A 16,438-nucleotide genomic window follows, 5' to 3' on the forward strand; every position below is an offset into this window, starting at 1 on the left:
GTGTCAGGCCCCATGTCAGGCTCTGCACTGGGCAGAGAGTCTGCCTGAGACTCTTTTCCCCTCCGCCTCCCCCCGCCCCACTACGTACTCTCTCTAAAATAAAATTTTTTTAAATCTTAAAAAAAAAAAAAAAGACAAGAAACAACTAGTGTTGGTGAGGACGTGGAGAAAAGGGAACCCTCACACACTGTTGGTGAGAATGTAAATTGCTGCAGCTGCTGTGGAAACAGTATGGAGGTTCCTCAAAAAATTAAAAATAGAGCTACCCTATGATCCAGTAATTCCACTACTGGGTATTTATACAAAGAAAACAAAAACACTAATTGAAGATACAGCGTTTATTGCAGCATTATTTACGATAGCCAAGACATGGAAGCAGGCCGAATGTCCATAGATAGATGAATAGATATGGACAGAGTATTACTTAGCCATAAAAAAGAACAAAATTTTCTCTTTGCCACATGACAAAGAAGGAATTATGCTAAGCAAAAGTCAGACAGAGAAAGACACATACCATATGCTTTCACTTATATGGGGAATCTAAAAAACAAAAGAACAAAAAAAAAGAAACAGACTCTTAAATACAGAGAACACCCTGGTGGTTGCCAGAGGGGAGATGGGTGGGACGATGGGCAAAATAGGTAAAGGGGATTAAGAGGCACAGGCTTCTAGTTGTAAAGAGGTCACGAAAATGAAAAGTACAGCATAGGGAACATAGTTAATAATACTGTGATAATGTGCGATGACAGACGGTGACTACACTTATCATGGTGAGCGGTAATGGACAGAAGTGTCAAATCACTATGTGGTACACTTGAAACTAATATAAAATGGTATATCAGCTGTACTTCAATAGTCATAAGAAACAGAAAATGACTTCATAAATGAGAATGCCCCTTGCTCCTCTCTGTGACAGCAGGTAGAAATCACAAGGTGTCCACTTATTTCATTAAATCATTGATGAGCCTTGGGTCCTCACGGAATGGCCTGGGCTCCACGGACCCTTGGAAGTGCTAGGTCTCAAAACATGCTTGTTGGGTGATACAGTCTTGTGGAAACTGTATCTCAGATTCTGTATAAGCCCTCTACCGTGTTACACTTCACACATCTCCCTCATTCCATGGGAAGAGATGCCCTTAGATTCTTCTGTATCTATGTGCACCTGCTGGCTCATCCTGGCACTGTGCTGTCACTTGGCCTGTTCCCGCAGGCTTCCTCTCCTCCATTTTTATCAGTTATATGCTTCCCACAAGTCCCCACTCAAAGCTTTGCTCTGCATGAAGTCTTTTATGGGAGGTTAGGGCCTATCTTTTCTTTCCTTGTTATTTTTCTGCACTTAACGAATAAAGTTGGGTTTCAATATTCATTCAGTACCTCCTATGGCAGGAGGGAGCCAAAAAAAGGTTCATTCATAGACCCTCAAGAAGTGGAAAAGAGAAATGTACACAATTAATGAATTCTGTGGCAAAGAGGAAAAGAAGCAGCTTTATGGGTCTCCAGAGGAACTCACAAAAAAGGAGGCATTTGAACTGGATTTTGAAGGATGCAGATTTGAGCTGTGGGTAAGGGTCAGAAGCTTTCTAGGCTGAGAGTCAAGCTGGTTATAAAGTGGTCTCACCTACAGAGACATGAGAAAATGTATCTGGGACTGGAAAGGAAAGCATTCTAGACTGGTTGGGAAGAGACAGGTTGAGGCACCCTACAGAGGCCCTTACAACATGCACAGTGGGACTTGAGCCCAGTTTTGAGCCTGGGATTTCAGGCAGGAAGAAGGAGGGGAGTTTGGATAACGGTATTATTAGAGGAAGGAATACGAATCAGGACGGTTCCAGGCAGAAGAGGAGGACCTGAAACTAAGAGGAGCACCTTATGCAGCAGTTGGAAAGGGGCAGCCATTTTGTCAGCATCTGGTGTACAATTTCTTCTTTGCAATTCTGGAATCTAAAAGGCTAAAAACTAATAGTTTCTTCTCAAGTTTGCAGAAAATTTATTTTGTGGAAAACCTGACCCAAACGGATATGACGCTATTTATGGTTTTCATTTATCCTACTTCATGGATTAAAAGATAGCCAACATTCTTTTCTGCTTCTCCCAGCCAGAGGTGGTATCTATATCCCCTCCCCTCCGTGCGTATCCAGCCTGCTCTTGTCATTGGCCTCAACTGGTAGAATGTGCTGGAAATGATTCTGTGTAACTCTCAAGGCTGAGCCTTAAGACAGCAACAACTTCAGGGGCGCCTGGGTGGCTCAGTGGGTTAAGCCTCTGCCTTCAGCTCAGGTCACAATCCTGGGGTCCTGGGATCGAGTCCTGCATCAGGTTCTCTGTTTGGTGGGGAGCCTGCTTCCTCCTCTCTCTCTCTGCCTGCCTCTCTGCTTACTTGTGATCTCTCTCTGTCAAATAAATCAATAAAATCTTAAAAAAAAAAAAAGACATCAACAACTTCAGCTTTTGCCCCTCTTAGAATGTTCTGGAAGACAGTCGTCATGTAGAAGTCCAGCTACTCTAAGCCCACCATACTGTGAGGACACCCAGGTTTCATGAAGAGAAAGATTACACAGAGGAGCACTGAAGTGCCATAATGGAAGCCAACAGAAATGTCAGTGAAGTCTCTTCAGACTCTCAGGCCTGTCCAGCCACCAGCTGAAAGCTGCTGCGTGAATGACTCCAAGCAACACCACATGGAGCAGAAGAAACTGTCAGCCAAACCCTGCCCAAATTCCTGACCCACAGATTCAGGAGCAAGTAAGATGTTGTTATTTTACACCACTCACGTTTGGGGAGTGTTTATTACATTGCCATAGATAACCCAAACACACACTTATGTCATATATATATATTTTATTGCAGAACATGACTGGGTTTGATGAAAGTGCCACTCTAGACCTCACTGAGGGTGTTATGTAGTAAATATGGTCTGTGTATATTTTACCTTTTAAATTAAAAAAAAAAAATCTGAATTTTGAAATCTACCTGGCCCCAAGGGTTTTGTTTTTGTTTTTGTTTTGAGAAGAATTGTCCTTTGTATTACAGAAATAGAGTTGTCTAGACTTCCTTCCTGTCTTCCTGCATTCCCTAAATGTCGTGCATGATGCCATAGTCTTTTTCCCAGCCACTTCGTATGTGCACCCCTGATTTCCCCAGCTCCACGGCCAGGTTCTCTAAAGCAGAAGTTCTCAAACCAAAGTGTGTATGGAGCCCCTTGGAGGGCCTGTTCAAACACAGCTTCTTGGGCTGTCCTCAGAGTTTCTGACTCAATGGATCTAGGGTGGGGCTTGAGAACTTGTATTTCTGACAGATTCCTAGGGTGAGAGAACCATTGCTCTAGGGAGGAGTGCCATTATTTCAATTTTTGTTGTATTTACCCACCAGGGCAAGGGGCTTAGTAAATGCTCATGGATGGAATTTCTCCAAATCCTCATCTTTATAATGCTGTTGAAGCCTTAACTTTTACTCCCTGAGGTGATCCTGACTAGACCCTAGACTTACAAAGAATCGAATTCCTTGTTTTATTACAGTTTTTGCTTTCTTCTCACCTGACAGGACATGGTGAATAAAAGGTCCCTCTGACCTCTTTTTTGATCTGTCTTGCAGCAGATCAGAGGGAAGGCCTTTCCAGTGACCTGGAAGCAGGCCTTTGTGACTAAATTACTATTCCTTTCCTTTTGGTGGTTTCCCAATAAAACTCGTTTCTTGCCAGCATTTTTTACAAAAGAGAGGGAGGGACCACCCAGAAGATCCCCTTTATGGCAAGAGGACCAGTCTCTCAGAGCCTGCATTTTACAGGTAGCCCCACTGAGGCCGAAAGGGGTGGAGCCATTGGCTCGTGGTCACACAGCTGAAAAATGGAAGTGCCCTGTTGGAGCTCAGGTCTAACTTGACCCTGTAACAAGCTGTCTCACTCACCGGCACCCTCATCCCCTCCCCCATCCCAGGAAAGCATAGCCCTTTGGTCATAAACTTCGCTTTGCATAATCTACACCTTTCAAGCTTTCCTTCCGAGTGCCACGGGATGGTCGCACTGATTCATGTTGACCAGTGACCCCGAATCACTCCCCCGTCCCGTCTCCCGGCCAGGCGCCGTCACTCAGACTCCACGAATCCCAGATAGAGCCACAGCGAGCGCTTGTAAGAGTCTTGCCCTCGAAGCCCAGCGATTAAGTCGGTTCCTCAAATTGTTCCCAACCGGAGGGGCAGGAAACAACGCCCGCCCTCGGTGGCGGCCGCAGAGGGAGGGGGAGAAGCTCTGGCCCGCTCCCGGGCAGTCCTGGCGGCCTCCCATCGATCTCCGGTCTAAGGTCCGGCCGGGTCAGAGTTCCGGCCGCTCTTTCTCCCATTCGAGTCACACCCCCACCCCCGACCCCGGGACCCCGGACCCCTGGCCTCTGTTATCGCGGAGCGGGCTGACTCCCCGGGCCGCGGAGCCCCCAGAGTCCACGCTTCCGCGGGGGCCCCGCAGCCCTGGCCCAGCCGCCAGGTGGAAGGAGACAGGTCAGCGGAGCCGCCCGCGCGAGAAGGCGGGGCCTGGCGGAGGCTGCGCGGGCGGGCTGCGGCAGGCGCCCGGGACCCTCGCGCCCCCTCCTCCGCGCCGCCCGCCGGGCCACCAGCCCCGCGACCCCCGCCGCCAACCAGCGCCCTCTCAGCCGCACGGCCCCCGGCAACAGGTGAAGAGGCCGCCGTCCGCGGCACCTCCCCGGGGCGGTCCTTCTCCCGCCCGCCTCGCGCCCGCCCCTCTCCACGCCCCCTCCCCTCCTCCCGGCCTCAGCCGCCTAGCTCGGCCGCCCGGCGGTCTCCCCTCGCGCGGTCTTCTCCTCCTCCTCCTCCTGGGGCCCAGCGCACCCCGAGAGCCCCGCGCCGAGGAGCGGAGGGCGCCGCGCACTCGGACGACACGCGCCGCGGCGGGACCGGCCCCGGGGGGCGCCCCCGGCGCGCCTCCCTCCCCTAGCCCGCCGCGCTCCCCTCCCCCCCGCTGGTGTCCCCGGGGCTCCGGGCCGCGCGTCCAGCCCCCGACGCGCGGGGGGTCCCCGAGGAGGGGCCAGCCCGGCCGCGGCGCGGCGATGGAGGAGCCGCAGCGCGCCCGCTCGCATACCGTCACCACCACTGCCAGCTCCTTCGCCGAGAACTTCTCCACCAGCAGCAGCAGCTTCGCCTACGACCGGGAGTTCCTCCGCACCCTGCCCGGGCTCCTCATCGTGGCGGAGATCGTGAGTGCCGGGCGCGCGGGGGGGCGGGGAGGCGCTGGTGGACCCGGGCGTCGTGCCTCCGCAGCTCCGCTTCCAGGGAAGCCTTTTGGCTCCGTCTCGCCTCCTTCCCAGAGTGCAAAACTCAAGAGACCGCCTCTCCGAGTGAGGTCCGATCACCTGGCGCTCTCTTCGGCAAGAGGGTCGTGACCCTTACCCAGGATGTCTACTGGGGCAGAGACCCGACTCGTTGGGCCCTCTCGGTGGTCCTGGCGTCCCTTGGGAGCGGGATGCTTGGGGGGCTTTGAGTTTGTGTTAATGAGTGTCACGGACACCTGATGCCTCCCTTGCCTGACCTCCACGTGGATGGCCTCCTCCCTAAAAGCAAAGCTTTCTAGAACTCTGGGGAGCGGAGGGGACTTTTTTCTTTGCTGATTGATCTCCGAGGTAATAAAATTGAGGTGAATGAAAACTTTTACTGAGTAAAATCTGAGGAGCTCAGCCCCGTTGAGGACTGGAACGCTTCTTGCCTGGTGCAGTGCACATCCTGGTTGAGGCTCAGAACATTCCTGGACAGGAGGCCTGGCTTGTGCCTTCTCCTCTTCACAGCACATGGAGGCTGAGAGATCAAGCGATTTCTCCTGAAGTTCCAGCCAGTCCTTCTTGTCTGGAGCCCTGTTAACAGGGCTAGTAGTGGGTACTGTTTATTGCCCTCATGGGACATGAGGGTTCCATGAGGGTCCATGGGCTGGGATTCCCTCAAGACCTTTAGATGCCTTTGTGCCCTCATGTAACCGACGCAACAGCCCTACCCTGTGAAGATGTCTTCAATTAATTCCACTTTCCATGGGAAGAAACTGAGGTGTAGAGAGGGGAAATCAGTCCCTCCTGGGGGTGGTGGGTCAGCCTGACTCCGGGGCCCTGCTCTTCACTGCTAGGGGGTATCCTTCCCAGCTGTCTAACCAGTCCCCTTTTCATCCTATGTCACACACATTCATTTACGCATTGGTGGAGTTGAAATCTAGCTTTTGTGGGGTGAGAGAATGTGGGCTGTGGTGGTATAGATATGGCAGAAGACGCAGATGCTTTCTCTGAGAAGCTCCTAACAAAACCTGTGTACATCAAGTAGCTTCCCTGCTCCTGGGAAGTCTCAGACCCCACTCCAGATCTAGGGAATGGATTCCCTTGCACCTAAAGTTTGAGAAAGGTTGGCTCAGCTCAGTCCCCGCCCCCGGCCCCCCCAGCTGGTTCCCTCAGCTGGTACTGAGAGGACTTCAGGAGACCCAATAAAAAAAGATTACGGTATTGGACTCACCTTGCAGGGCCTGGCTTATAGGAATTCAGCAAATATTTGCTGTGTGAATGAAGTAGTTGGCAGGCTCCCTTGCTTCAGCAGAACAAACAAAGCTGAAGTCAGATGGGGGCTTCTTCTCCGGTTCCATGCTTTTTCAGAAAATAGAAAAGTGAAGGACAAAATGTAAATGGCCCACAATCCCATCCCTAGAAATAACCATGAGTCGTTGATATTTTGGCATATTATCTTTTTAGATTTCAATAATTTTTTTAAGGTGGAAAAACAGGTGAGAAAAATTACCCATACCAGTATAATAGTTCAATTTTTATTTTTTAATTTTTATTTATTTATTTTTTTAAAGATTTAAAAAATTTGTTTGACAGAGAGAGACACAGCGAGAGAGGGAACACAAGCAGGGGGAGGAAGAGAGAGGGAAACAGGCTTCCCGCGGAGCAAGGAACCTGATGTGTGGCCCCATCCCAGGACTGTGGGATCATGACTGAGCGGAAGGCAGAAGCCTCACGACTGAGCGACTCAGGCGCCCCAGTTTTTATTTTCGACTATATACACACATTTTAAAGAATCAGTCTTACAGACAGAGTTGTAAGTTTGCCCCACCGTCTCCTCACTTTCAAATCTCTTAGAGCCATAAATGTTTATAATCTGTTCCTTGATTTTTTTTTTTTTCCCAGTTGTAGGTGTTATCCACTGGCTTCCCCCTCTGAGAGATGAGGCTTTAGCCCTCTCAGACCACCTTTTACCCATCGCACCCCACCCCGTGTTATACATATATCCCTCCTGTCTCCCACAGTATTTTAGGTTAGACTAAGGACCAGAGTTGACCTTATAACACCATAAACGCTGTTCACAGTTGAGCCAGAGTGGTCTGTGAGGACTTTTCCTTTCCAGCCCAATTTATTTCCCTGGAATTAGTAATTTTCCTTTTCTCTTTCTTCATCCTCTAGCTGTTTAGTCACTAATTTTACCTTAATTGTCAAAATCTCCTATCAGGCAAGTGAGAGACATCTGGGAGTCTGTCAAAGTCATCTCACGACCGACCCTTTCTGGGAGCCTCCGCCCTGCTCCCACCAGGCCTCTCACCTTGGCACAGGTGACAGCATGGGGTCTCCTACAGCAGGACTCTGGAGATTCTTTCTCTCCCCTTCTCTTCTGGGTTGGGTCTCTTGCTTCTCCTGACCAGTATTCCTCTCTGTTTTGCCTTACAAAAAACTTTTTATTATTACTATTGTAGTTTTCTGTGGGGGAACCACATAGACTTTAGTCGTTTCCTGAGAAGGGATATATGTGTGAATTGAGATTTACATCTTTCAAAATATCTTGATTTAACTCTTACACATAATTAATAGTTCGTCTAGGTAAAGAATGTTAGAGTGGAAATTGTTTTCCTTCAGCATTTTGAAAGTAGTCCTCCACTCTCTTTAAGCTGTTCTGTTTTTTGTTTTCATAAATTTCAATTCTTCATCCTTTTTTTTTTTCTTTCCCTTCTGGATCTTTTCCCTAAGAGATCTTTCAGTTCACCCTAATGTGCCTTCTTCTGAGTCCATTTTTCTTCCATTATACAGGGGACCTCATGTCTTCTCTGTCAGGAAAGCTCATGTATGTGTAAGGAGATTTTTTAAAATTGATTTTTACCTTTCTGTTTTCTGTTTTTTGTTTTTTTTTTCTTCTGAAACTCCTTTTACCCCTAATTTTTTCCTATTCATGTATTTTCTTAGAATTTTACTCATGGGTTTGTGACATGCTGTGTTCACTTACCATGCCCTAAGCATTTCTCAGGATCTCGGATCTCTCAATTATTATAGTTTTCTGTTGTAAGGAAGTACCGTATTTGATTTCCTCTGTTTTCATGTTTCGGGGTGACTGAGTGGCTCATTTGGTTGGGTGTCTGCCCCTTGATTTTGGCTCGGGTCATGATCTCAGGGTTGTGGGATCAAGCCTGCACTGGGCTCTGTGCTGGGTGTGGAGCCAGCTTGGGATTCTTTCTCCCTCCCTCAATGCCCTACTCCCCACCCGCTTCACATGCCCACGTGCTCCCTCTCTCTTAAAAGAAAAAGAAATGAAAGTTAAAAAAAATAAAACTAACATGTTTCTAGGTTTTACTAGTATACCCAGTGTTATAGCAATTTTCCTTCTTTGTCCCTCTTTCCACATTTATGCAGTGATTTTTTCAAGGGAAAGTTCTTTAAAGTACAGTTGTGTGTCAAAGAGTGCACAAAATTAAAGGTTTGTTACATATTCTGAAATTATCTTTCCACAAAATTCTGCCGGCTTGAATTGTTATCAATAGTGTGAACCTATCAAACTAAAAATACTTTTTTTTAAAGTTAGAATTTCTAAAATAAAAATCTGTAAAATCATCTTAAATGATATTTTTGATAAATGATATTATTGATATTAAATGATATTATTGATCTAAGATATTTCTGGTTCGTGTTTTAATGTCTAAATCAGGATGTGGCTTATTGTAGATGGTTTCTTAGAGGTAAAGCAATATGGTACCACTGACTCTTTATTGGGGGGTGGTGAGGGCAGCAGGTTTCCAACTATTGCTGTCCCCACCCTGGCATTCAGATAGACCTGCCCCGAGAAGGATGTTATTTTCTGCCTCGAAAAATAAACACCAAATACCGGGACAAAGAATTGCTAGGACTCCGACTTCCTGCTTGAATCTGGGAGAAATGAAGTAGTAGAGAACAAAACACAATGTTTCCCCAGATCTCTTGTCAAATTCACTAGCCCTGGCTTTCCCACAGGAGCCAGTGGTTGTAGCTAACCTACTCAAACACTTCGGGCTGTGCCAGTGTAACATTGTGTTGAAACCAAATTGTAGTCATTTCCTTCCGTTTAAAGTTTTATAACAAGCTAGAAGCAATCCAGTACCTGACCCGCGACTTGTAGGATGCTGTGATCTTATAGCAATTACAAGTACTTGAAGAATTAAAGTGGTTTGTCAGAAGCTGAGTTAATTGCACCCTTCCTGTTATTGGCGACTTCAGAATGAATTACAGCATCCGGGTAATAATGTCAGGTCACCTTTCGTATCCTTACTGTCATGAGCAGACTTAGGTGCGGAGGGATGAGTAGAATTTACTGAGAGCTGGAACCTAAATCATATTATCCTGTTGAATTCTTTAAAAAAGAAAAACTCAGTGAACATAGTTTCCATTTCACAAAACAATACCTAGTCTTTGTAGAAAAAAATAGAAAAATGCAGTTAAGAAAACCCCCCTGTAATTCTAGCTCCCATGGTGGTTCCTAATGTGCGTGGTACTAGGAGGGATAGGATTTAAAATTGAAAAAAAAGATTGGTTATTGTGATATTGAAGCATCTACTGGTGTTTTGTGCCCTGGGGGTCAGGGTCACTAAATGTCCTGAAGTGCAGGAGACAGTCCCCAACAATGAATTGCTTTACCAATTGCCAACAGCACCACTGTTAAAGAACGCTGAGTGAATCACTATTTAACACTTGGAATAAACCACTCCAGAATTGTTCAAGTGGTTATGTATCATTTATCTGTAATTTTTTTTTTTTTTGGATGCAGTCACTTACAGATTATTCTTTTGTTTACTGCTATGGCCATCCGTGCTGGATATCTCCCATTTGTCCCCCAGATCCACTCCACACCCTTCCCCACTCTGTCCTCCACCCTGAAGGCCGACTTGCTTGGACTTCTCAAGGAGCTCCCCTCTGATGTTTCACTGGATTCATCCGGAAGTGGTAATCGCAGGAGGTTGGGGGTGAGAGGAGAGCAGGTTCTGGGTTTTCAGTCCCTGGGATTCCTCCCTGCTGACTCTGAGCAGGTTGACTCTGTCCCTCGGTGGAAGGCGGGCTGTCTGGCAACGCTCCGCACCCAGCTGTTTTCCCTGGCTCTCAGAGCTAGCCCTTCCCTCCCAGCTGCTCTCCACTGCCAAGCCCTGCACTATCACTGTGTTTTCCCTGCACCCTGCTTTAGAAATAACACCTTTATTAAACTCATCTGGGATTACCCAATCTGAAAGTGCCGGTGTCCTGCTGAGTCCTGATAAATTACCTTTCCTCATTAATAATTAATTTCTTATGACATTCTTAATGGCCACATAGTATTCCATAAATATCCAGCCTCCTACTCTTCAGGTTATGTTTTTTTCCTTTAAAAATATAACAAGCTTCCTTTATGCTGATTCTTTCTGATGGTTCTTTAATGTTTACTAAGAGTGAGTACTTAGAAGTGAATAAAAGGTCTATGAATTTTCTTAAGTCAATTTTGAGATATCTGGTAAAATTCACCCTTTTTAGTGTAGAGTTCTGTGAGTTTTAGCATGTGCATTCTTTTTTTTTTTAAGATTTTATTTATTTGACAGAGATCACAAGTAGGCAGAGAGGCAGACAGAGAGAGAGAGGAAGGGAAGCAAGTTCCCCGCTGAGCAGAGAGCCCGATGTGGGGCTCGATCCCAGGACCCTGAGATCATGACCAGAGCCAAAGGCAGAGGCTTTAACCCATTGAGCCACCCAGGTGCCCCTAGCATGTGCATTCTTAAAAAGCAGCTTATGGAGATATTCAGATCATAAAATTGACCTTTTTAACATGTACAATTTGAGATTTTTAGGATGTTCACAGAGTTGTACCACTATTTTAGAACACATTTGTCACCTCAGAAAGAAACCCCATACCTCTTAGCAGTTACTTCCTATTCTCCCCTCCTTTCAGCCCTTGGTAACCACCAGTCTACTTTCCGTCTCTCTAATTTGTCTATTCTGGACATCTCAAAAAATGACCCTATAATATGTGGCCCTTTCTGTCTTCTTTCTTTTACTTAGCCTAATGCTTTCAGTGGCCATCCATGCTGTAGTACATATCAATACTTAATTCCTTTTTTGCCAAATAATATTCCGTTATATGTATAATTTTGTGTATTCATCAATTGATGGACATTTGGGTTTCCACATTTTGGCTATTATGAATAATGCTGCTATGAACCTTCATGAACAAAGTATTTTTGTGGACATATGTTTTCACTTGGGCACCTACGCAGGAATGGAATGGCTGAGTCACAGGGTAACTCTTTGTTTAATAGTTTGAAGTACTGCTAGACTTTTCAAAGTGGCTGCACTGCCCTGCAATCCAGCAATCCGAGTTCCAATTTCTCTGCATTTTCACTAAGATTGTTTATTTTCTCTCTTTTTGATTCTGGGTATCCTACAGGGTGTGAAGTGGTATCTCATTGTGGTTTGGGTTTGTATTTCTCTAACAACTAGTGATGTTGAGCAGCTCTTCATGTATTTATTGGTCATTTGTATATCTTCTTTGGGGAAATGTGTATTCAAATCCCTTGTCATTTAAAAAATCATTGTTGAGTTGGAAGATCTCTTTACATATTCTGGATACAAGTCTTTTATCAGATATATAACTTGCAAATATTTTTCTTTCGTTCTGTGAGTTGTCTTTTCACTTTATGCGATGGCGTCCTTTGAAGTGCAAAGATTCTTAATTCGGTAAAGACCAATTTATGTATATATTTTCTTTCGTGGCATATGCTTTTGATATCATATATGAGAAGACTTTCTTAATCCGAAGTCATGAAGATTTACTTTTATGTATTCTTGTAAAAGTTGTATAGTTTGGGTGCCTGGGTGGCTCAGTGGTTGGGCGACTGCCTTCAGCTCAGGTCATGATCGCAGAGTCCTGGGATTGAGTCCCACATCGGGCTCCCTGCTCCATGGGGAGCTCCATGCTTCTCCCTCTGACCTTCTCCTCTCTCATGCTCTCTCTCAAATAAATGAATAGAATCTTAAAAAAAAAAAAAGTTGTATAGTTTTGTCTTATCTTTGAGTCTGTAAAGCATTTTGAGTTACTTTTATACAGTATGAAATAGGGGTCTAAGTTGATTCTTTTCCATATGGATATCTAATTGTCCCAGCACCATTTGTTGAAGACTTTTTCTCCCATTGAATTGTCTTGACACCCTTTTCAAAAATCAGAAGTAGTATTATAAGGGCTTATTTCTGGATTCTCAGTTCTAGTCCATTGATCTCTGTGTTCTTAATGCCAGTACCACACTGTACTGATTACTGTAGCTTTATAGAAAGTTTTGAAATCAGAAGTTGCGAGTGTGCCAAATTTGTTTTTCTTTTTTCAAAATTGTTTTTTGGCTATCCTGGGTCCCTTGCATTTCCATATAGATTTTTATTATCAGTTTGTCAGTTTCTGTAAAAAGGGGCAGCTGAAATTTCAATAGGGATTATGTTGAATCTATAGATCAATTTGGGGAGTATTGCCATCTTTAACAAAATTAAATTTTCCAATTCATGAACATGGGATGTCTTTCCATTTAATTACATTTTCTCTAATTTCTTTCAGCATGTTTTGTAGTTTTCAGCACACAGGTCTTGTTTTTCTTTTATAAATTTATTCCTAAGTATTTTATTCTATTTGATGCTCTTGCAAATGGAATTATTTTCTTAATTTCATTTTCAGACTCTTCATTGTTAGATCATAGAAATCCAATTGAGTTTTGTATCTTTGATCTTATATCCTACAATTTTGATGACCTCATTTATTGGTTCTAATAGGGTTTTTTTTTTGTGGTTTGGCATGTGTGTTTTTAAGACTTTTGATTCTGCTGCCAAGTTGTACAGAGTTTATACCAATTTACATTTCCTCTAGTGGTATTTCAGTGTGTAACAGGATTTGTTTCTGCAAATACTCAAACTTTGTTTTAATATTTGCCAGTTTTGTTAGAGTGGGAGATACTCAAAATAATAAAAACTAGTTCGGCATAGACAGCACTAGTCAGAAAGAACATCAGCTAATATTTAGGGGAACCCTGGACATGTGAAAAAGAACAAATTGTTTTTATTTGCATTTCTCTGATTATTAAAGTTGAATATTTTAAATATGCTCATTAGCCATTTATTTCTTCTCTTGGTAACTGCTAATTTTTTCCTCTTCATTTAAAACATGGGCTCTTTCTTTAAGAAAATGTTTTAAAGATATAAAAGAGAGAGAGAAAGGTTAAATGAAAATTACCTCCCAGGAGAGAAATAAGGTTGGTATGGGGAATGTGTTTGAATGGGTTGTTTGCTTTGTAGCTGCTTATCTTTTTACAGGTTTACATTTTTTTATAACAAGGATATATTTATGAGTTAATGGAATTAAAGAAGCTTACAGCAAAGTAATAAGTGCTTATTGTAAAGATAAATTTCATGTCATTTATATATAGAATGAAAACTGAAAGTCTCTGCTAACATATGTCCTTCATTCCATCCCTCATCTACCCATCTGCTTTGATGTACTTACCATTCACATTTCTCCCAGACCTTTTTCTGTATACATGCAAACATACAGTATGCTGCACATATATGAATGAGCATATTACATATATTCTGCAACTGTTTCATCATTTAATAATATCTTAATTTTTTCTATGTTCTTCTTTGTTGATTTATAAGTTTCCTATACACTAAGGGTTATTAATTTTCCTCTGTCACTTGTTAATAGCATCAATCATGCCATTTTCACCAAAATAATTTTCTAATTTGCACAAAGTCTAAACTGTTATCTTTGAAGCACCTGACTGGCTCAGTTGGTTAAGTGTTGGACTCTTGATTTCTGCTAGGTCATGATCTCAGGGTCGTGAGAGCACGCTCCGCATTGGGCTCATTGCTCAGGGTGGAGTCTGCTTGAGATTCTCTCCCTCTCTCTCAGCCCCTCCCTCTGCTTGCATGCTCTCTAAATAAATAAATAAATAGAATCTTTAAACCGTTATCTTTATTTAGCCTTCTAGGGTTTGCTTTGCTTAAACATGGCTTCCCTACCCCCAGGATTATGCAGATATTTGAAGGAAATATAGGATAATTTTTTTCAGTGTTAAAAGTATTTACTGTCTTAAGTCATAAGTTCCTTTTGTATATATAAGAATGTGATTTCACTTTTTTCCTCAAATGGATATGTAGTTGTCTCACCATTAATCATATCATATTCCCATCTATGTGTAACTATTTCTTGACCCTAATCTGTTCTATTCCTGAGTTAGCTCTACAACCTTTTAATTACTGTAGCTTCATTGTGAATTTTAATATCCAGTAGAGTAAGTCTTACAGACTTTTGTATTTCTTTGCTGTTCTTGTATATTTACACTAAGTGATTTTCAGAATCAGTGTTCCTTAAACCCCCTTACAACTTTGATTGAGTTATATTAAATTTATAAATTAACTTGATAATTCAATAATGTATAAATTAATATAATTAATATTATAAATTAATATATTGAATATTCTAACCTAGGGATATTGTACCCCTCTATTTATTTGGATCAGTTTATGCTCTTGAAGTCCTAAGTTTTTTCCAGATGAATCTAATATATTTATTTAAGATTTTATTTATTTATTCAAGAGATAAAGTGATCAAAGGAAAGCATGAGTTGGGGGAGGGGCAGAAGGAGAGGGACAAGCAGATTCCCCACTGAGAAGGGAGACCAACACTTGGGACTCAGTCCCAAGACCCTGGGATCGTAACCTGAGTGGAAGGCAGACGCCTAATCAACTGAGAGACCCAGGCACCCCTTATGTATTTCTTACTAGAATTAGAAATTCTCAATTTTGATAAGGGGTATTTGTAAAAATTAATAGGATTTATCAATTTCTGATTATTTGTGGTTTATAAGGAAGCTGTTATTTTTCTTATTTCAATCTTGTGTTTAGCTATCATATTTGCATTACTAGTTCTAACAATTTTATTTCTTTTATAAGTAAATTATGGTACTATCTGTGAATGAGGATTGTTTTCTATTTTTGCTTTTTAAAGATTTTATTTATTTATTAGATAGAGAACATGAGAGAGAGAGCACAAGAAGGGGAGGGGGCAAAGGGAGAAGCAGACTCCCTGCTGAGCGAGGAGCCCAATGTGAGGCGCAATCCCAGGCCCCCAGGATCATGACCTGAGCCAAAGGCAGATGCTTAACCAACTGAGCCATCCAGGCACCTTGGATTCTTTTCTTTTTCTTTTTATATTTATACTTTTCTTTCTTTTTTTTTTTCTACCAGTGTAATGCTGAATGATTGGGATGGTATGAGTGTCCTTGGCTGGCTCATAGCTTTAGTTGGGCTCTTCCCAATGTATCAATGATAGTACAGGTTTAACTATAGGTTCTGGTAGTTATTCTTTGTTGAGTTAAAGAAGGGAAGTTTAACTTGTACTTCTAATCAAAAACTATTGTTGAATTTAGAAGATAGGATTTGGGGGGAGGAGTGTTTTTCAGTGTGATCATCCAGGATTTTGTTTCCCTTAATTTGCTAATGGAGTGAGTTATATTAAGAAATCCAACATTGAATCATTCTTGTGATCTTGGAATAAATCTCTACCTTGTTATAATATATTCTTTTAATATTCTTTTTTATTTTAAAACTTTTTTTACTCTTAAATTTAATATGTTAATATTCTATTTGATTGTTTCTACACTCATGTAAGACCAGCCTTTTTGATTCATTTGCTGTGATCCATTTTGTTTGATTTTAATATTGCCATACAAGCTTTTTTGGCTAACATTTATCTGTTACGTTCTTGTCCCTTTATTTTGTATTGAAGGGAGAGTCACAAAAGATAAAATTAACTATTTAAGTTTTTATTTTATTTTATTTTATTTTAAAGATTTTATTTATTTATTTGAGAGAGACACAGTGAGAGAGAACATGAGAGGGGAGAAGGTCAGAGGGAGAAGCAGACTCCCCGCCGAGCAGGGAGCCCGATGTGGGACTCGATCCCAGGCCTCCGGGATCATGACCTGAGCTGAAGGCAGTTACTCAACCAACTGAGCCACCCAGGCGCCCCTATTTAAGTTTTTATTTTAATTCCAGTTAACATACAGTGTTGTATTAGTTTCAGGTGTACAATGAAGTGATTCAGCAGTTTCACATATTGCCTAGTACTACTCATCAGAAAAAGTGCCTGCCCTAAGCCCCATCATCCA

At 43.0% G+C, this 16,438-nt stretch overlaps 1 protein-coding gene across 1 annotated transcript in view; it reads left to right on the forward strand.

Annotated features, from left to right (window-relative positions):
* Positions 1-4,449: 4,449 nt before the first annotated feature.
* The window catches only part of CMTM8 (CKLF like MARVEL transmembrane domain containing 8), a 100,005-nt gene continuing 88,016 nt past the window's right edge, over positions 4,450-16,438 (forward strand). The window contains exon 1 of the mRNA XM_080818316.1: positions 4,450-5,201. Coding sequence (XP_080674442.1) covers positions 5,055-5,201 — 147 coding nt within the window. The 5' untranslated portion in view covers positions 4,450-5,054. The remainder of the gene's footprint in view (positions 5,202-16,438) is intronic.

Source organism: Martes martes (assembly GCF_963455335.1).
Source record: "Martes martes genome assembly, chromosome: 1".
Classification (NCBI taxonomy): domain Eukaryota; kingdom Metazoa; phylum Chordata; class Mammalia; order Carnivora; family Mustelidae; genus Martes; species Martes martes.